Source organism: Choloepus didactylus, chromosome X (genome assembly GCF_015220235.1).
Source record: "Choloepus didactylus isolate mChoDid1 chromosome X, mChoDid1.pri, whole genome shotgun sequence".
NCBI lineage: Eukaryota > Metazoa > Chordata > Mammalia > Pilosa > Megalonychidae > Choloepus > Choloepus didactylus.
In genome coordinates this window covers 32,194,428-32,216,182 of record NC_051334.1, presented here as the reverse complement: position 1 = coordinate 32,216,182, position 21,755 = coordinate 32,194,428, and the positions used below count along the sequence as shown (strand labels likewise).

The 21,755-nt window shown below is 37.6% G+C and overlaps 1 protein-coding gene across 9 annotated transcripts in view; it reads left to right on the top strand.

Annotated features, from left to right (window-relative positions):
- Window positions 1–21,755, top strand: part of DMD (dystrophin) — a 2,178,366-nt gene that overhangs the window by 434,259 nt on the left and 1,722,352 nt on the right. For all 9 annotated transcript variants that reach the window (XM_037821041.1, XM_037821045.1, XM_037821047.1 and 6 more), the window contains 2 exons: window positions 15,698–15,886; window positions 16,562–16,743. In XM_037821041.1, coding sequence (XP_037676969.1) covers window positions 15,698–15,886; window positions 16,562–16,743 — 371 coding nt within the window. The remainder of the gene's footprint in view (window positions 1–15,697; window positions 15,887–16,561; window positions 16,744–21,755) is intronic.

The window sequence follows — 21,755 nt, the reverse complement described above, 5'->3', positions numbered from 1 at the left end:
CACCCTGCAGAGTTCTGCATTTTCCTTGCTCCTTTTTTTAAATCAGCCCAGCCCCCTCCCCTATCTTGCCTCTGTCTGCATCCCCCATTTCCTGTTTCTAATCTTTTCTTGACCAAGTGGTCAACAGTGGCTATCATGACTTTAGCCTGCTGCTTTTGTTTTTCGTCCTCCCTTCTTACAAATACTTTCTGTGCTTCCCTTAATAACTCCTCCAATGGCTTATTCATCCATCCATCTATTTTCTGAATCTTTTTCTGAATATCAGGCCAAGATCCCTTCACATAGCTGACCTTTAACATTCCCTGGGCTACAGGGTCTTCAGGATCCATACCTGAATATTTCCTTACTTGTTCTCTCAATCTTTGTAGATAAGCAGAGGGAGACTCATCTTTCTCTTGATTTACCTCAAAGGCCTTATTCAAATTTTGAGATTTGGGTACCGCCAATTTTATTCCCTCTACAATGAGGTCTCTGAGATCCTTCATTTGTGCCCTATCCTCTTTATCATTATTATCCCAATCAGGGTCAGTATTTGGAAATTTTTGCTCTGCTGCCATCACCCCTTGCCCTGGTGGGTGTTGCCTTTCCCATTCTTTCATAGCAGCCCCTCTTATCATTCCTCTCTCCTCTTTTGTAAAGAGGATGTTTAATATGGACATAAGTTCAGACCACGTGTATAGGCTAGAGCCTAGGAACTGATCTATTTGCTCAGCCAGCCCCATTGGGTCCTCTATTAGCGATTTCATCTCCTTCTTAAAATTTCTTACTTCTGCACTCGTTAATGGGGCATTTACATACCCGACTTCCTTTGGCCCCATAGGTACCTCCCTCAAGGGGTAAAGGGATTTAACGGGGTGATGTTCCCTTACTCTCTTTCCTTCAAGAGTTTTTGGAAATGGAAAATTCTGTACATCCTTTTTGCACTGTGTTAATTCTTTCCTCAACCATTGATGGGTCATATCTGGTGGGGCAGTTGGCGCCGATGGGCCTCCTGATTCCCCTGGAACCTGTGCGGACCTTATTAGGTCCTCAGACTCTAACAATCTCTGCCCTGGGGGAGGAGGGGAATAGTAGGGAGGAGGAAGGCTTAATAAGGGGTCCCAGGGTTTAGATTCTACCAACTCATCTTCCAAGTTTGGGTTTTTATCTTTCACAGGGTAAAGGGGAGTTTTTTTGTTCTTTAGCCAGCACGTGGCATAATCAGACTCCTCCTTAGAAAAGGGTTTCTTCTCATTAACATAAATTACAAGGTTGGCACAGAGCCAGTCCTCCTCTGACCCATACTTTGGCCAGAATACGTCTGGCGGTGAAATGCTTTCTTCAGTCCAAATGTAACAACAGTATTTAATCATTTTCTTTTTGTCCTTTCCCTTGGTCCGATCGCTATCGGTCCAATATTTTAACATCCTACCTAGTGGGCTATCTGGAGGGATGTCCCCGAGGGACTCTATAGGTGCCCCCTTTTCTTCTTCCCCGGCCGGCCAACTGCCTCTATTTCCCATCCTGAGTCTTGTCTGGGCTTCTTTCTCTCAGTTCCTTTCGCTTCGTCTGTCTCTGGCCCTTTCCCTCGCGGGAGAAGGGAACCGCAGATTGAGACTCCGCACTCGCTTCGTGCAGTATGTCGCACGTCTCAGTCACACACAAGCAGCTCCAGACTCATCAGGAATTCCCGACCACCAAGGCAATATATTACTTTCCTTACCTTGGTCCGTGCACGGAGTTGCCTGGTCAAACAGAGGCAAGCCCTTTCCCCCTTTTCTCATCCACAACCGGCAGATCCAAGCGTCTGGTCTCGGGCCCTTTAGCTGCCGGAGATGGGCCCCCAATGGCGGAGTCTGAGACCGCTCAATCAGCGGGGCACGCCTTCCCTTTGTCCACCTCGAGGGTCCCCCTCCGAAGCTTTGGATCCCGGACGAGCCCCCAAGTTGTCGGAAATAAAGCGGTACCTGTAAGGGAATAAACGCTCTCTCGGTTCTGGAGGAGAAAAGAATTTATTTACGATCTTGCAAGATGGGGTGTCCAGCCAAACACGCGGAAGGCTGGCGCGCCAGAGGAAGAGAATGGCGATCTTTAAATCTCCTACTCCTAATTCGCAAGTCCCTCCCCTGTTTCCCCATTGACTGGGTACTACAGAGGTTACAGCCTATCCGAGAACACTAATTCATCTTTTGAGATTTTAATTTGTACAGCCAATCCCAGAGAGCCAACTAGCTCATTATTGAGATTTTGAACTGATTAGCCAATCCCCCCCCAAATTTTTATTTTTTTTTTTTTTATTTTTTTTTTTGCTGTGAGTTCCCGCCTCTGATACTACCTCATGTCTCTTTACATCAGGCAGATTCTCTCTTCTCTTTGTCTGGGGCTTGTTTAAACTGGTTTTGCCTCCATTTCCCTTATTCCATGCTGTCTCTATGTGAAAACGAAACTTATTCCTTTCTTACAATTGTTAATGTACAGATTTTCAGGTGGTTGCACACAGTATATGGTATTTGATATCTTCAGGGAAAAATCAGAGATCCTCAATAGTATGGGTTGATAATGGGGCCCTCCCTTCTTTATTAGCACCCTCAGTGTTCTTGATGTTTTCCAATGTATGTGAACAGTTAAGTGGATTTACAGATTATATTATCTTGAAAAGTAGAATACTTACAATATTTTTCAATGAAGTAGGAGTGTTCCAGAAAAAATATGTATATATATATTTTACATCACAGCAATGTTTCAGTTATCTCATGGCAAAATAGTTGAAAAAATTGAGGTATATATTTTCTTTTTCAAAAAGTTCTAAATCTGATGAGCTTTGCTGTGTTGGCAAGTGACCGTGAGTACTACATTGTTTCTCAGATATTTCCAAAAGCAGTAAAAATAATTTGATGTCTCCTTTCAATGCAAAGATACTTTATTAACAATGATTAAGCAAATAATTACACTTCATAAGAAATTCATGCGATGGCGAGAACATTTAAAAATGGATATTTGGCAATATTCTCATCATAAGCATGTCACTTACAAAATCTTTCATGTCTATACACAAAAACTTAGTAAGAAAATTTTCACATCTATTTTTAAATATTGCAAATGCAGTGTTTCAGTAAGGTTTTGAATCTTTATTATACATATAAAGATATTTTCAATTGAGATTGCAAGAAAATCTGATTTAGATCATGGAAAATGAAATTTTATCAGCCAGATTTTTAAAAATACCTGATGGATTAGATGAAAAGTGAGTAGGGCAGCTGAGCTCAATCAGTCCTCTGAATTGCTATAGCAAAAATTGATAGAAATAAGTGGGACATGCAATTGTAAATATCATATTGATAGAGTTGAAGAATTTACAAAGTTGGGGAGCAGTACTGTAAAGGACCAGGAAATTTGATGTAGATGGTTTGTGGGAAAGTTTTCTTTTTAATGTGGATGTAGAGGGAAAGGTAAGTAAGTAGTCAGGGAAACATGAAAATGGGTGATTTGCAGCTTTCTAAACCCCTGGGAGAGAGAAAGGGAGAAAACAGCTGAGCCCATTACACGATGTGGTCTAATACTTGGACTTTGGTCTATGAGTAAAGTCACTGCAGATTATTGCATATGACAATGACATTGATATACCCAATAGTAAATTGGCAACTGTGTGCAAGTGGAGAAAATGGAGGAGAAAGAATCAGACTGAGGAGAATGTTTCTAGGGTATTTCTTTTGTGTTTTTTTAGGGCATATTTTCTCAAAATGTCATACTGATATTTTGGGCTTTATCATTCTTTGTTGGCAAGTTAGGGTGCGGGGGGCTGCTGCTGCTGAGTCAGACATTGTTGAATATTTAGTAGCATCCCTGGTCTTAACCCACTAGATGTCCTAGACGTCAGTAGCACACCCCACCCCCTGCCATCACAATTAAAACAGACTCCACATATTTTCAAATGTCCCCTTGGAGGCAAAATGCCCTCAATTCTGAAACACTGTTGCGAGGTGATGCCCAAGGAATCAAAAAGGACTGAATGTGAAATAAATTACAAAGGCCATTGCTTGCTGGATAGCTTTCAACCAAATTGTTAAAGCAACTCAAGCAAGTATATATGACTTTATGACATGTATTTTTTGTGTTAACCTCACTTGGGGCTCTGCTTTGCTTTCCTACTAATGTTTTTTCATTGTCTCATATACATATATATATATATTTATAATATACATGTGCACTATATACACATATGTATATATACATATGCATTATATGTAGACATATACACGTACACACACACACACACACACACACACACACACACACACACACATATACCCCCTTAAGCCCTTTTTTAGTGTTATCCCCAAATCAGGAGTGATTCCTGTTAGCTCTTAGCCTACCATGACTTTAGCGTCTTTTGGTTGAAATTGGGAGAAATGTCAGCATAGCAAGAGATAGACATTTGTCAAAGGGTTTCATGCCCTTTGATTGCTATCAAATGCAATGAGCCTATATGTGTTGTTCTCAGTTCTCTGAACCATAGGATCGAAAGCTTTAGTTGCCCAGGAGACCCTGAGATATGAACCTGAAGCCTGGTCACTCCTATTAGGAGCCAATGGTAAAAATTCAAAAGCTACCCGCTGCCTTTAGCTGACTGTCTACATGGACTGCCTGGTCTATCTGCACCAGCAGGGCAGAGGACTACTCGGGTCGTTTATTATTTTTCTTGAGACAGAAGGTAGAATGTGCAGCAGATAATAAAATCTTCCCAGAGTCTCTCCAGAGCTTAATGGCAAGCACTAAAGGCGTTAAACCAAGAACTGCCTTTCCTTAGGAGACTAAGGAGACAGTGCACTGAGTAAGGCAGCAGGTACTATAAACAGATGTTTCTTTTCACTGGCCTGACATGAAAAGATGCAGTGACTTTGGCCTAATTCCCTTAGGTAGAAATGAACTAATATTAATAAAAAATAAAATGGAAAATTGTTTCATGGCATGTGCTAGGAGATTCATTTATTCAACAGATATCTATTATGTGTCTACTTTGTGTCATATGCTATATAGTGAACAAAATTAACAAAACTCTCTGCTGTCATGGAGCTTCCTTGAGGATTTTTCTGAATGATATACCACACCATCATTTCAGGAAGAAGGAAAGGAGATAAAAGCAGTTAAATAACTAAATAAACAGGAACCCCACAGAATTCCGTCAGTCTATGTGAAGGGTAGTGGGATAGTCCACGTAGCTGGTACACCTGAAGGAAGGGTAGTTAGCCAGTGTTTAGCAAAAGTCGGTTGATCTATTTGAATACATTTTTACGACCCGAAATCTAAACAAAAACAAACTCCCTTTTGTGTTATTACTTATTTCTCTATTCTGTATTGTATGAAGTAAGAACAATGAAGTAATTGAAACGATTTTATAAAGGTTGAATGGGAAGGGGTGATGCTGAATGTTCATAAAAATGCCATGCATATATTATCTGTGAGCCTTACAAGCACCCTGTAAGTTAGCCTCATCCTCCCCATTTTCAGGTACGCATCTGGAGTCAGAGATTAAATGATTTCGGCAAGCAAACGTGGCTTATAAATTCCAGAGACTGAATTTGAACTCAGGCTTTTCTTACTCCAAAGTGAGATAGACTTGAATTTCCACTTGGGCAGGCACTGGTTTTGTGCACCATACTGGCTCTGAGATATTACTGTGTACAAGGGGACAGGCAGTGAGATTTTAGAGACTGCTGGCTTGGACCTGCAGCAGTGTGAGAAGGTGACCCACTGGGGTCAGTTTGAGAGTGAGCAATTGGAGAGAGAGATACTTTATAGTGGGAAACTCTTAAATTGGTACAGAATGGGATTAAATCTGAGAAATGATTAGATTATCAGTGGACGGCAAGCTATAGCCTGAGGGTCAAATTTGGCCTGCTACCTGTTGTAAATAAAGTTTTATTTTAACACATCCATGCTTATCCACTTAACTACAATAGGTTTGAGTAGTGGCAACTGGTATGTGGTGGCCCACAAAACTGAAGATTTTTACTACATGGCCCTTTACAGAATAAAATTAAGGACTCTTGGATTAGATAATAGGAAAAAACAAATTCCTCCATTGAACTATGAACTGAGGAGGCTAGGATGGGCACAGGTATAGGTAAGTTTGTGTAACAGTTTGGCAGTCTATCATGATAACTTCTAATTTATTTAAATATATACTCGTAGAATGAATGAATAAATAGTTAGGATTACCATAATGATAATTTATGAAATAAAGCAAAAATTTTTAAATGGCTACATGGAAAATCAAATCAATTAACTTTTCCTTTGTCATTCATTGTTAAACAGTTAGCATATGTTACAACAAACTCTACAAACTACAATCATTTTAGGGGGATATTACTTAACTGGCAGTATATCTGAATTTAGATAATAATGAATTGTCAGTGATACACATTTTTAGTTCTGATATTTGAAGAAAAAAAATATTTGCCTAAAGCAATTTACTTCTGAATTCCTTTTATTTTAAAAGTACCATCCAGTGAGTCATATTTGTTTTACAGTTTTATAAAAGCCTCACTAAAATATGTAAGACATGGTATTTTTGTATTAGGCTTATTTGAAAGTACATACAATTGTTAAATTTAGGACTGACGGAAAGAACAGAAATTGATTTTATCTTCCCAGATACTTTGTAACTGTCTTATTTTAGAGATATTTTTAGAGAATCCCTGATTGTTTAAATTCCCAACTTGTATGAATTCCCAACAAATATTGACTTTTTAAAATTACTGAAACATACCAAAAATAGCACAGGATTATAGTGTTCATTATTCTTCTCTGGAATCCATGGTTTTTATAACATTCTCTCAGCCCTCACCATGACAAGAAGGGAATGTAGGTTTACTTGGGATCTGTTTTCTCCTACAGCATCTCATTGGTGTGACCTCAATTTCCTCACCTGGAAAATGCTCCCCCACCCTTTTAAGGTGGTTGTGAGAATGAAAATTGCTTAGCCAGACATCCTTTATGCACAACCTAGTGAATTTCTGAGAAAGTTATTTTACATAGGAATTTATTGATGTTTATAAAAAATTTTATTGTAAATTATATTAACTAAAAAAAGGCAACTGTTTTATATTAGGTTATTAAATTGCTCTAGGTGCTTTTGTGATGAGCAAAATGAACTAAAAACTTCATTGATAGTATGTTTTATAAAGAGAAGACATATCAGAAAGATAACTGATTTTATGGTAGAGAGTTTATTTTAATATCAGTTAGTACAAATACATATTTTTTATAGTGAAATCTCAGCTCCTAGAAACTTTGGGTATGATAGCATATCAGATAGGCTATATATTTTTCTGCAGTAACGAAGTCATAATCATGGTTAACTAGGAAAGTTTATTTATCTTTCAGAGTTATTTCTCTTAACTGTCTGGATGTGAATGGCCCCAGGCCTTGTAGAGAAGCTGTGCTCTTTTCAGAGATTCAAGGTTCTTTTGCATTAATGCTCTGTCATCCCTTAGGGTGTTGCTTTCATCTTTATGATCAAGGATAGCTCAGTACCACCATGTCTGTCTGGTAGCCTGTGGATATGAAGAAAGGACGAAGAGGAGAGTATAGCCATTCCCTCTAAGGTCTTCATGGAGAAGTTGCACATATCCTAAACCCCTGGCCACAATTTGGTCATAGGCCACACCTAAATTCAAGGGAGTCTGGAAGTGTCATTCATATTCTGGGCAGCCAAGTAGTTACCCAAACTTTCTATTGCTAAATAAAAAGTGGAAGATGACGGATATTGGACTAAAAGTCTTTGCTAGGATCATTTTTTTCCAGCTCTCAAGATTAATACTTTTGGCTCCAGAACCTTTTGTTTAATAGGAATTTGGATGTGAATTTTTTTTAAAAAAGAAAATACATGCGGACATACATGTGTACGGATGACATACTGTTTTGTCTTCTTAAACAGAACATGCTAAGTACAATATAGCATTTCTCTGAGGCACCCTGTAGTAGTTAAGAACATCACCATTGTTAATATTAAAATATAAAGGCAGATTATAGAATTAACAGAAGGTATAGGGTTCTAACAATGGAGTTGGCACACGCCTTCCTTTAGAAAGTACTGAAGTTACTTTTTTTTTTTTTTTTTACTCAACATCTTCTGTCTTAAATATGAGGATCTATACCACCACCTTAGGGTGTACCACACTGCTGCCTTTCTGTTGTCCCCTTCTTCCGTGTGGTATCAGAATCTGTGTCTTACAGGCATCGTTTCAAACTTTACATTTGATTTCTGACTCACCAACGTCCTGGACACCAGGTATTCTTTTAATAATGTCAAAACCATTGACTCTGAATTTGTGAAAATGAATAGAAGGAAAAATATACGTTATTTTATTTTTTAAGAAGTGATATTAGGATATTTTGTGAAAGTTGTGTCTCATAGCTTCTGAATTCCTCATTTCCTTTATTGAAAGGGAGTTCTCAAATGTGTTTGGGAGTTCAAAGTGTTTTTTAAATTTTTTTCATGCTTGTTTTTATTTTACTACTCATCTACCTATACATTGGATGAAGGGGGTATCAGTCACAAGGTTTTTACAATCACATGGTCATAAGATGAAAGCTCTGTAGTGATACAATCATTATCAAAGATCAAGGCTATTGGATTACAGGTCAACAGTTTCAGGTGTTTCCTTCTGGCTGTTCTAATACACTAGAAACTAAAAAGGAATATCTATATAATGATTCAGTAGTCATAATCATTTGTTAAATCCTAACTTCTTAGATACAACTCCTCCCTCTCATTTGATCATTCTCTCAGTCTTCAGGATATCTGGACAATGACCATTCTAACTTCTTCATGCTGAAAAGGAGTGTCGACATTATGGGGTAGAGGAATGAAACTGGTTGATGTTCTTGGAGAGGGTGGTACCTCCGGGTTTCTGGGCTTCTCTGGCATAGGAGCCATCTGGAGGCTTTAAGTTTCTCAAAAAAATAAACTTAATAGGTCAGACTTTTATAGAGTCTTAGATAGAACCCTGAGTTTTCTTTAAGGTTTTCAGGAATATTGTTGGTTGGAGCTTGACACACCGTGGCAATTTGCAATATCTGGCTGAAGCTTGCATAAGAGTAACAACCAGAATGACCACTCGAATGTATTTGAAATCTCTTAGCACTGAAACTTTATTTTGTTTCATTTCTCTTCCCCCTTTTGGTCAAGAAGGCATGGTGAATTCCATGATGCCACGGCGAAGCTCATCCCTGGGAATCCTGTCCTTCGTTGCCAGGGAGACTTACACCCTTGGGAGTCATGTCCCACATAGTGGGGAAAGTAGTGACATACAAAGTGGTTTTAAATCACAGAAGCAATTACCTACTGTATGACGTTTGGCAAGTTATGTAATTTTTCTGCTTCCATTTCCTCATCCTACTATTCTCTGTCATCCTGACATGGTGAAAAATGATACGATGCTTGTTAAATGATTACCAAATTGACTGACATTAAATACCCAATGATAAAGGCAGCTGTTGTTATTGCTGTTATATGTATAGTTGTTGTGGTGATGGTGGTTTTATTATTGTCATAACAGCAGGCTGTATTTTTTCCTAAATTCTAATTAGGGCTAAATTTTGAACTGAATTTCAGGCACAAGCAATATTAAAAATTACTGGTTTAATGGTGTCATTAGATTGAATGTCATGTACATTGTTGCATGATAGATTAATTTCTCATAAATCACTTCTGTAATCATTTTTCATACTGTGAATAATACCCTGGTTTACATGTTATACCTCTGAGGAAACACAGTGGAAATGTGGGAAGAATATTTCCAGATACTAATCCTGGTTCCCCTGAAACACTCTTCTGTTATTTAGTAAAAGAACCACTTGGTTATCCCTCTGTAATCCTTTAGCTCTGAAATAATCTTTCACTGAGGGATAAAAAGATTATAGAATTCACCAAAAACATTTACCATGAATGCATTGACTTAGACTCTATAAAAAAGAAATATGACACTTTTAAAGTAACTGAGGATGATAAAATTTTCAAATTTTCTTGAAGCATTTATACATTCAAGAACAATAAAACTGTTTCTATCCAGGTTAAAACTTGTATCACATCTTAAGGCTGAAATTGGAGAATGTTGCCAAAAGAGATCAGTTTCATCAGCAATATAAAACTGCTCACTGATAGATTATGCTCTCTGGAAATGTCCCAGCTATTTTTCTAAGAGCTTTGTAGTTTGCTGGATTGCTGGTTTCACTACCTATATGTAGGCATTCGATGACTTATCTCCATTTGAATTGCCAAAACCATGCTTCTAAAAATTCACACAGCTCATTCAACTGCATTTCCTCATAAAAACCATTTGCCATTTCAATGAACATTGGTCCCCGAATACAGGCACTGCAGAGCATTTCTTGAGAACTAGCATGTGTTTAGCAGTTTGTATGCATTATCTCATATAAACTTCCCAACAATCCCATGTAGATATGTTTTCATTTTCCTTGTTTTACAAATGAGGAAACTGAGACACAGAGTGTTAAATAACTTACCCAAGTACAGACAGATGGTAAACTAGGTTTTTAAAACATATTTATGTAAGGAATAGTGTCAAGGCTCTATGTCTCTACTTTATTATGACAATTTCTATTATTAGAAATTGCCACTAGAAAAAACTTACAGACTTTTGCCTTTGATTTTGCGGGGCTAACACAAGTAGTCATTTGTTTTCACTCATCATTTTACCTTTCCCTCTCTACTCCTCTACTGTTATGATTATGACAGTAACTAATAATCCCTCACCCAAAATGGCAGCAATTAAGCCTCTGAAGTTATATGGAAAATGTTGAATCCTTTTAGTGCTTTTAATTTTGAATACAACCAGAATTGCTTCATCCATTCATTGTTATGCTTCTCAGCTGAATCATTTTTTGCCCAGTGTACAGCAGAGGAGCATAAACTATGATAAAGACAGGAATTAGAATAAGAATGCAGAGTAGAAAAAAAATGGTTCCAGTTCAAGATACCATCATCTCCACTCATGAAATGATTTGTTGGCTGTCTTTACTATGCATAGATCTTCATCAGTAAAATGTGAAGATACAGTTCCCTGGAAAATTTTCTTTGAAGCCATGATATGCATGAACTAGCCACATGCTCAGGTGCAAAATGAAAAATGAAATTCTTTTGACAATGAAAACATATTTAAGAATGCTGAAACCAAAAAGCATAACTCTCTCTTTCTTTGTTTCCAAATTCTCTGTTAAAGATGAATCTATAAAGATGTGTTTTCATCTGAGGTATCTATTGAAAATGCACAAATGTAAATTACAGGAAATTACTTCGTTCATGAGTTTACTTGTTCTGAAATTCTAGAACCGTTTCCAATTTTGTTTCATGAACTGTAGGACAAAAGCAAAATTTTCATCCAAGACACATATACCTATATGTATGTATATATGTGTGTATACATACACACACACACACACACACACACACACACACACGTATGTCTGGAACAAAAGTTGGCAAGAAAATATTAATCCTGAATATAAGTGACACAGACTGACAGTTTTTATTCTACTTAATTTTAAATAAATTCCTGGTCATGACCCACTAAAATGATTTCACGAATCACTGATAGATCATGACTTTCAATTTGAAAAATAATGGTCTAGTCAAAGAAAAAATTGCTCAGAGCTCAGCTAACAATTTTGATCATAATCATCTATCTACCTATATTTCTATCTTTCTATCCATCCATCCATCCACCCTTCCATCCATCTGTGTATCCAACCATCCATCCATCCATCCATCCATCCATCCTTCTATAGAGAGAGAGTTGGATACATGAATATAAATAATGATTGAGTTATTTATGTAATTTTATACAGCTTATTGATGTTTGATTTAGCTTTAATAAGACCGTCTCTGCAAAGTTTTGTTTCATGAATATGCCCCCAATAAAACGTTTATAGTCAGAGTTTTTTAATTTGAGTATTAAACATGATATATTTGTGCATAAAGATCTGTCTTTTTATATTTTCTCTAAAATGCAAGACTCTGTAAATGTCAGTAAATCATAAGTGTTTAATTTTTTATTCAAATTATAGAGTGGATAAAATATAGTGTGTTACTTGTATAATAGCGTTACTTGTATAATAGTGTTGTTTACAGTTTATCATTTGAAGATTATTTGAACTCAAGATTGTTAATGATTCTTAATGAACTTTGAAATAGGAGCTACGTTGATTTTCAAGTTTCACAGAGGGTTGCTTTAAATAATTGATGTTTGCTCTTATATGGTTTTTGGATCTTTTTTTCTCTACAATAATTGTCTGGCTCCTGAAATCTGGACTGTGACTTAAGATGGTAACTTTGAGAAAGGTTATGTTTCATGCTGATTCTTATGTGTACAAGAATCTAATAATGATTACGGCTATACCATACTTAATTATTGAGTTCTCACTCAAGTTTAGGCATCCTGCTGAGCACCTTATATACTGTCCTTTAATTCTTACTGCAATCTTATTAGGAGAATATTTTTTTCCCATTTCACGTATGAGATAATTAAGGCTTATGATAGGGCTAAGAAATCCCATGGTCCCAAGACCTCAGGTCAGAGTCAGGATTCAAATCCAGGTTGAATGCCTCCAGAGCCCCAGGGTTTAATATCCATGTTCTACTGCACATAATAAATCTCTCATCTCTTTTCATCTGTAACCTGAAAAAGGCAAAATGTCTAGGATTGCACTTTTTTTTTCACCTACACACAGTGCTGGCTACATAATTTGTGACTCCTGGTGGAAAATGAAAATGCAGAGCTCCTTGTACAAAAAGCAGGAAAAAAGGAGATGTTAAAAGTACTAAAATACTAAGCTATTTCTGTTATTTCACAGTCTCTCTCTTGACTTGCCATTATATTTGTTATTTGCATTTAATGTTGTCCTAAGCAAAGAAAAATGTAAAAATTTAAATTATTAGCATGCATTTTACAGTTCATCTTTATATTGGACCATTCCAGTTTTAAGTGCAAATATAAGAACATTTAATTCATATGCAGAATCACCAATATTACATAATTCATATTTTGTAGCTCATACATGCATATGTATTTTGCTCTTACCAGAACATGGAAATGCTGCACACAACTCAGCTCTTTTTATTTCGCTGTTTGATAATGCACACAGCTTGTGATAAGTAAGGAAAGATTGAAAGGAAAAGGAACTATTGGATTGCCCATCTTTTCCTTTCTTTCCATGTTGTCAAGTTTCAGCATGGGAAGTTGGCTAATACAGGAAAGTAAATGAGTTAAGAAAGGACATGACTGGGTTCCTCGGTCATTTGTGTTTTCTTAGACTTGCCTTATTTCTGCATGTAAAGCAAATTCCTTATTCAAATGAAGAACAGCCTCTTGGGGCTGTTAGTACCCTCACTTACTCAAGAGATGAAACACACTTACTTTGTACTTGCTTTGAGTCTCCCTAAACTCCCACACATTGTGGATTTGCTAGAATTCTGTTCATGGGTCATCGAAAACACTATATACAAATGTGGCAGACACACATATTGTGATTAGTTCCTCTGCTCACAGGCAAACTTTTTGATCCTGTTGGACTTCACTTACAAAACCCAAGTTCAAAGATAAAAATTTGATTTTCAAAATGGAAACAGCAGAATATTAAAGCAAACATGGTGCCCCTTCTGGGTGCAGGCCCCTGAGTGGCTGCTGAAATTGTACACCCATGAAGTTGGCCTTGCCTGCATACATCTGTCAGGCTACCTTTTTGTGATGTTTCTCCCCTTATTAGCTAACTTTGATGCTTATTATTACCAGTATTTAAGGATAGAGGGAGAAGATACACAATGGAACCTCTGTGATCTTCAGAAATTACCTTTGTTTTGGGGGTCCCATGTGAATAGCCTTGATTGGGCTTTGATGCTCTGTTTGACATTCTAGAGTTGGTGACATTGACTTATCAGGATGACATCTTTCTGCCAGTTCTCTAGAGACAGGTAAAGAGTATGTCATTTGATGAAAAGATTACAGCAAAGATTGCCACTATGCTTTGTCATCTTCAGGGGTTTGACAGTTGGGGAAAATTTACAATATTAACGTTTCAAAATTGGAGCATTTGTCAAAAGAGCACAGCTAAGTTGGTGCCAGCAGTTCAGTGCTTCCAGGGGTGCTGGAAATTCAAGTCAGGCATGCCGGGGAATAATGATCAAAGGTCAAATTTGCTGTAGGCAAGATCATGAAATCATCCGATTGGCTTTTGGTTTTTCTACACTGCCTTTTGTTTACTTTGTAAGCTGTGTTTTTAGGTTCCACTGCTTGTTTGCCTTCATTGGCATACACAGAGGATTCCTCTCCAAATATTTCTCTAATATATATATTACTATTAATGGATATTTTATATATATATTTTCCCAACTCCAGCTCCCCAAATACCATAAATTTGCTGGTGTCCCTTACCTCAGCAGGAAATCCTCGAGTGTGATCATCAGGATTCCTTAAGCCCAGCAACTAACCATAAGTCCACTTGACCCAAAGAAAATCTCTTGCAGACTTCCATTATTGGCTTAAATTTTTGTCCTTGCTAAATACCCTAAGGAAATATCAGAAGAAACCTATCAGGTTATCCCAAGAGCTCTCTCCTTGGGATAGCACTGGTCCTGTAGCTTCTGAATCTCTGCAAACACATAGCCGGGTTTAGGGATCAACATCTTAGAAACTACTCTACTGTCTAAAGGTGATTAACTTGAAGTCTCTATATTTGGCTTGAGGTGGGACGGCGGTATGTACTTGCGTAGCGCTCTAGTCACTCTGGAGGAATCCTTTCCCTCTCGCTTTCTCCAGTCCCTTGCTTTCTTCTTTTTATACACCTTTGAGCTGGGTAGTGTATTAAAGGTTGTAGAACCAATTTTGTGATCAACTCTTTGCAATTCCTTCATAGGCGGCCTGGATCTTCACTTTAGAATTATGGGCATTTTGTACTCTTTGCTCTCAGCTTTAACATCCCTGCAGAAATTCTGAGACAGCTGTTGGGAATCTCACTTCAAACATCCTGCTAATTATATTTATTCATTGAGTAGAAAATGCATCATATTCTACTTCTTTTAAAATACTGTTTTGCTATTTAAGACATGGCCCTTTGGAAATAAAGTCTTAATATATAGAAATCATTATATTGTTAGAAATTTCAGACAGGTATGGACCAGATAGTTCTTTTTAAATTTTACCCTTCTCCCCACTTATTTTCATACTGAGAACTTTACTGGTGTAAACTTTCTGAAATATTTCATACCTAGGGCATCTCAGGAAGAGACATTTCCTTTAATGCCATTGCAAATGTGTATAAATTTAATACCAATAATGAATATGTAAAGGGGTGAAATAAGAACCGAGGAAAAGTTACTGATGGATGAAAATTCATGGCAGTTAAACTGCTGCATGCAGATGTGCTGTACCAATTCACTCTTTATATTAATCCAGAAAAACTTTAATAAAATATTATTTTGGTGTGGATTTCAATTGCCTTTTCTGTGTGTGTGTGTATATGTGTGTGTGTGAATGTTAAAAGGCAAGCTTGCAATTGTATGTGTCTGCTGTTCATGTCTCTGGTAATGCAAGTAGACATTTCTAGCATTTTAAATATTTCATTCAATTTATCATTTAATGTACTGGAACAGTCTGCAAAGATACTAATTGTATAACACCCAATTTATTTCATTTTTCAGCCTTTAGGAGCTCCTGAAGACAAGTCATTTGGCAGTTCATTGATGGAGACTGAAGTAAACCTGGACAATTACCAAACAGCTTTAGAAGAAGTACTCTCATGGCTTCTTTCTGCTGAGGATGCATTGCAAGCACAAAGAGAGATTTCTAATGATGTAGAAGAAGTGAAAGAACAGTTTCATACTCATGAGGTAAAGCAAAGATTTGATTCATGAAACATAGCATATCATAATGGCAAGGATCCTTTTTCCACAATTATTCTGTGAGATCCTTGTATTTTGGTAATATCGTTTTTATTTTGAGCTGGAAACAAGTGTATGTTCATCACATATGCTTGGGACTCCAATAGTCAACATTTGAATTTCTTCTTTGAAGAACAACCCTTGAAGGTGCTGAGGACTGGTATTACCAATGCCTTGTTTGTAGAGGAATATGAAAACAGTTCCCTTCTCGAGGGTCAAGACAATTCTGAGGCATAACTTACACTCCTGAGAACCCATATGGTACCAGGCCGAATTACCATCAGTGAGAGACTTTTCCTGAGATGACAGCCTTACTTGGCTTCCTTGTCCTGTTTCCTGCTTCTATTCCCTTACCACTCTCCCCTTGGAGCTCTTCTTTAATAAGTCACTTGCACAAAAATCCTTACTTCAGGGTCTGCTTCTGTAGAAGGTGAGCTGAAAAAATAACTTTCCTTAACTCATGTTAAAAAATGCATTGGGTTTCCTTAAATGAAAATCAAGATTTTTTTTTTTTACAGAGAATATAGTTTAAATGGGTTGCAATTTTTAAAATTGCAAAAACAAATATTTTTAAACCACAGTGATTTACCTAAACTGTTTATATTGTCAACTTGTTTTTGTCAGGGGTATATGATGGACTTGACATCCCATCAGGGACGGGTTGGCAATGTTCTGCAATTGGGAAGTCAACTGATTGGAACAGGGAAATTATCAGAAGATGAAGAAACTGAAGTACAAGAACAGATGACTCTCCTAAATTCACGATGGGAATGCCTCAGGGTTGCTAGCATGGAAAAACAAAGCAAGTAAGTCTTTGCTCTTTATTAAGAGAGAAGGCAAGTTCTGGAATCCTGTTACTTTGATGCAGTTGTAAGGTAAATCCGGATTCTCGGTTTGTTCTTAAGGCATGTAGCTCTTTTTCAGGGGACATTTCATTTGGATTTTCATGTCTATCATATTTAGGTTATCTGTTTTCTGAATGGAGTGGGGAGATTAGATAGGTGGACCATTATCTATAGAACTGTGCTTTAAGAGCTGCCGAACTTTTTTCATAATTAGTACTTACCAGGTTTTTTCCAAAACTTAAAATGTGAACGTAGATGTCACAGAAACATTCACAGGAAACCATGTCCATAAAATCACCTCTTAGGTACAGTTGATGTAGAACTTCTCTTTGGAAGGAAAAGCCCTCAAAAATATGAGTTTCTCATCAGCTTAAGGAAATCCTTTTGGAAAAAATGCTTCTCTTCTCTGTTTGAAAATCCTTATTCCAGTACTATTTGTGTCTGAATTATTTTAAAAATATATATTGACAATCAAAAAAGAGGTTTTGAGACATTTCTGAAAATGGCATGTTTCTTATGAGGGTAACAAGTAGATCTCATCAATCTGGTTGTGTTTCTTTGATTTATATTGTTGGGTGTGTTTATTCATGTAGAGCCTATCGAGATAAGATAGATTTATTTTTAAATAAAAAGGAATGAAATGCCAGCTGTGGATTTGAATACATTAAGTTAAAGAAATTGTCCAAGCACCTTAAGTTTACTTAGCTATTATCTATGAAGATTAAAAAGCTTTAAAATAGGACCAAACAAATGCATTAGAAATGCTGTGAGGATTGCTATTCCAGTACTAAATTATAGTGTGACAATAGGGCAAGGTGAAGCACATTTTAAGCTCTCATCTTTTGAAAGAATAAATAAGGCGTATATAAAATAGAATCTTCACAAATTATATCTGTGTTCCAAACCAGGAGATAGTAGTCTATGCATATTGACATTTTCCACCTACTATGATCATTTTGATGATTGTAACTAAGCCCAGAGGTGAGAATTATAATATTCATATTATAACTATTGAGTCCCCTCACCCCCCTCAGTGCCCCCAGGTCAGCTAATTTACTCAACCCATTTATCATCATAAATCAGAAGATACAGAGCTGCCTACATGTGGTCATACAGAAACATTCTTCAGGGTAGAACTGCTGTTTGTATGCAACCGTACAAGTCAAATGTAGAAACCTCAGACAAAATTAGAAAGTCTTCAAAATCCAGCCTCGTCTTTTAAAGGCTGTCCAACAGTAGCACCACTATCTTCTCTTTTGTGCACTCTACTTCTCCAACCTCTTCAAGAGGAGAAGGTTCCCATTGTGCTCCTCTCCTTTTTTTTGAAAAAGTCTAGTAATATGGTATTAATTATTCATAATCATCAATTAATTAATGACAGTCTGAAACTGAGTGAATCAACCTGAAATTGAAATCCAACTATTTTATCTGCTTTTATAACATTAAAAAATGGTTAATTAAAACATTCCCTTGGTAAAGGGCTACCTGCCATTATATAACAGGCTGTGTGTGAGTGTGTGTATGTATTTGTGTGACTTCTTCACCCCCATCCTACTGGAGCTTGGGAATCCTAAGAAAGCATCTGTCCTTAGGGAAGAAGACTTGGGTTGTGTTAAAGCTTTTAGAATGATTATCAAGAAGGCAAGGGCAACGTTTTAGGAGGCTTAACGTTTGCTTAAATATCTTACAGAGTTGCAAAAATGAGATATTTATATAGAACCACTTGTAGCACATAGTCTTTTCTGGAAAACAAGTCAAAATACATATATACAAAGTATTAATTAAGCAAAGCAAATTTAGATATCTTGAGAGTTTGTAAATAGCAGTGACTCTTCCATATCATTTCCAATAACTTCCCTTGTGTTCAAGTATAAAACATTTAAATTCTCAGTGAGATAAGCCATTATGCAAACTATGCTGGACCTGTTTTTGACAGATTTTTTTTGAAGGAAACAAAAAAGGCTAATTATGATAAGAGGATGTTGTCAGTATTTGATAAAAATTATTCCAGGTCTTATTTAATGGTTTAAATAAATTATGACCTGTTCAGTTTCTATTATCATGGTCTTGTTGATGGTTATTCATTTTGGCACATGACCTATTGTTTCCAAACATGATATGATTACTTTGTAGTAGAGAGGTGTTCTGGTTTGCTAATGCTGCCTGAATGCAGAATACCAGAAATGGATTGGCTTTTATAAAGGGGGTTTATTTGATTACAAAGTTACAGTCTTAATGCCATAAAGTGTCCAAAGTAAGGCATCAACAATAGGGTATCTTCACTGGAGAAAGACCATTGGCATCTGGAATACCTCTGTTAGCTGGGAAGCATGTGACTGGCATCTGCCTGCTCCTAGGTTGCGTTTCAAAATGGCGTTCTGCAAAATGTCAGTGTCAGCTTTCAATGGCCGTCTTCAAAATGTTTCTCTAAGCTGCAGCTCTGAGGTCCTTCAATCTGAGCTTTTATAAGGCTTCAGTAAACTAATCAAGGCCCATGCTGGATGGGCAGGGCTTCACCTCCATGGAAACATTCAATCAGAAATCATATCCTAACCAAGGGTGTCACTCACAGTTGGGTGGGTCACATCTCCATGGAAACAGCCTAATCCCAATATCCCACAAGACTGAATTAAAAGATGATGGCTTTTTCTTGGGGGGCATAATATATACAAACTGGCACAAGAGACATGGTAAATTGGTAGCAGACAAAAATGGATTAGTCCATACCTCTTGTCTCTCTCTCCAAAAGACAGGTTATGGATCTACCCAGTCAGAAGCCATCATCCCTACATCAGCCAATTTTTAGTGATGAGAGGAATGATAATTAAGTCTGTCTACTCATGTTACATATAACAAAGCCATGCTAGAATTCTTAACTCAGTATCTTACAACAAAAGTAAAAAATTGCTTGGGAATATGGATATGCTTGCAACTAAAATTTATGAATATTTTCACTTAACAATTTCCAGTTTCATCTACCATCATGTCTATTGGCAACAATCCAATTATAAAAATAAAAAATATACGCCAACTCTCATTCTCTCCTCATCTGGGAAATGCAGGCAATCACCAGCCTTGGGTGAAAAAGTCCATTACTCAGTCCTTTTTACCTGGACTGGAGATGTTGATGTGTCATCTTCAGCCAATTTGTCTCAAGTCATATTTTGATTGGATTTCTTCATCTGACTATAGGCTGTTTAACATACAGTTCTATTGAGATATATTCATAAACCCTACAGTCATCCACAGTGTACAATCAATTGTACCATCATATAGTTGTGCATTCATTGCCAAGTCAATATTTGGACATTTTCCTTGATCAAAAAAAAAAAAATAAAAATAAAAAAAGAACACCTAAAACATTCCATTCCCCCCCACCCGACCCTATTTTTCATTCAATTTTTGCCCCCATTTTTCTACTCATCTGTCCATACACTGGATAAAGGGTGTGGGAACTACAAGGTTTTCAGTCACACAGTCACACTGTGTAAGCTACATAGTTATGCAGTCGTCTTCAAGAATCAAGGCTTGCAGTTCAACAGATTCAGTTATTTACTTCTACTTCTAGCTATTCCAATACACTAAAATCTAAAAAGGGATATCTATATAGTGCATAAGAATGCCCACCAGAGTGACCTCTCAGTCCATTTTAAATCTCTCAGCCACTGAGACTTTATTTTGTTTCATTTCTCTTCCCCCTTTTGGTCAAGAAGATTTTTTCAGTCCCACAATGCCAGCTCCAGGCTCATCCCCAGGAGTCATGTCCCGTGTTAACTAGGGAGATTTATACCCCTGGGAGTCATGTCTCACGTAGCAGGGAGGGCAGTGAGTTCACCTGCAGAGTTGGCTTATAGAGAGAGGCCACATCTGAGCAACGTGAAAGAGGTTTTCTGGGGGAGACTTTTAGGCACAATTATAATTATAAGCAGGTTTAGCCTCTCGTTTGCAGTCATGAGCTTCATAAGAGCAAGCCCCAAGATAGAGGGTGTAGCCTACTACAGTGGTAGCCCCCAATGCTTGCAAGATTATCAGGAATTCCTCAGAGCTGCCGTAATGGAAAATAACAGAAATGGATTGGCTTTTACAAAGGGGGTTTATTTGGTTACACAGTTACAGTCTTAAAGCCATAAAGTGTCCATCAACAAAGGGTACCTTCACTGGAGTAAGGCCATTGGCATCTGGAAAACCTCTGTTAGCTGGGAAGGCACATGGCTGGCATCTGCTTGCTCCCAGGTTGCGGTTCAAAATGACGTTCTCCAAAATGTCTGCATCAGCTTCCAACGGCCGTCTTCAAAATGTCTGTCTCAGCTCCAGCTACTAGCTATGAGCTCCTTCTGTCTGAGCTTATATAGAGCTCCAGTAAACTAATCAAGGCCCACGCTGAATGGGCGGGGCCATGCCTCCCTGGAAATTATCCAGTCAGAGTTATCACCTACATTTGGGTGGGTCACATCTCCATGGACACTGAACCAATAGGTTCCAACCCAGTCCACACTAATATGTCTGCCCCCACAAGAATGCATTAAAGAATATGGCTTTTTCTGGGGAACATAAATATACAAACCAGCACAGGTACCTTCACTGGAGGATGGCCAGTGGCATCCGGAAAACTTCTGTTAGCTGGGAAGACACGTGGCTGGTGTCTGCTCCAGAGTTCTGGTTTCAAAATGGCTTTCTCCCAGAACTTTCCTCTCTAGGCTGCAGTTCCTCAAAAATGTGACTCTTAGTTGCTCTTGGGGAGTTTTTCCTCTCTTAGCTTCTCCAGAGCAAAAGTCTGCTTTCAATGGCCATCTTCAAGCTGTCTCTCATCTGTAGCTGCTCTCTCAGCTCCTGTGCATTCTTCAAAGTGTCCCTCTTGGCTGTAGACTCCTTCTGTCAGAGCTTATATAGTGCTCTAGTAAACTAATCAAGGCCCAAGCTGAATGGGCGGGGCCACACCTCCATGGAAATTATCTAATCAGAGTTATCACCTA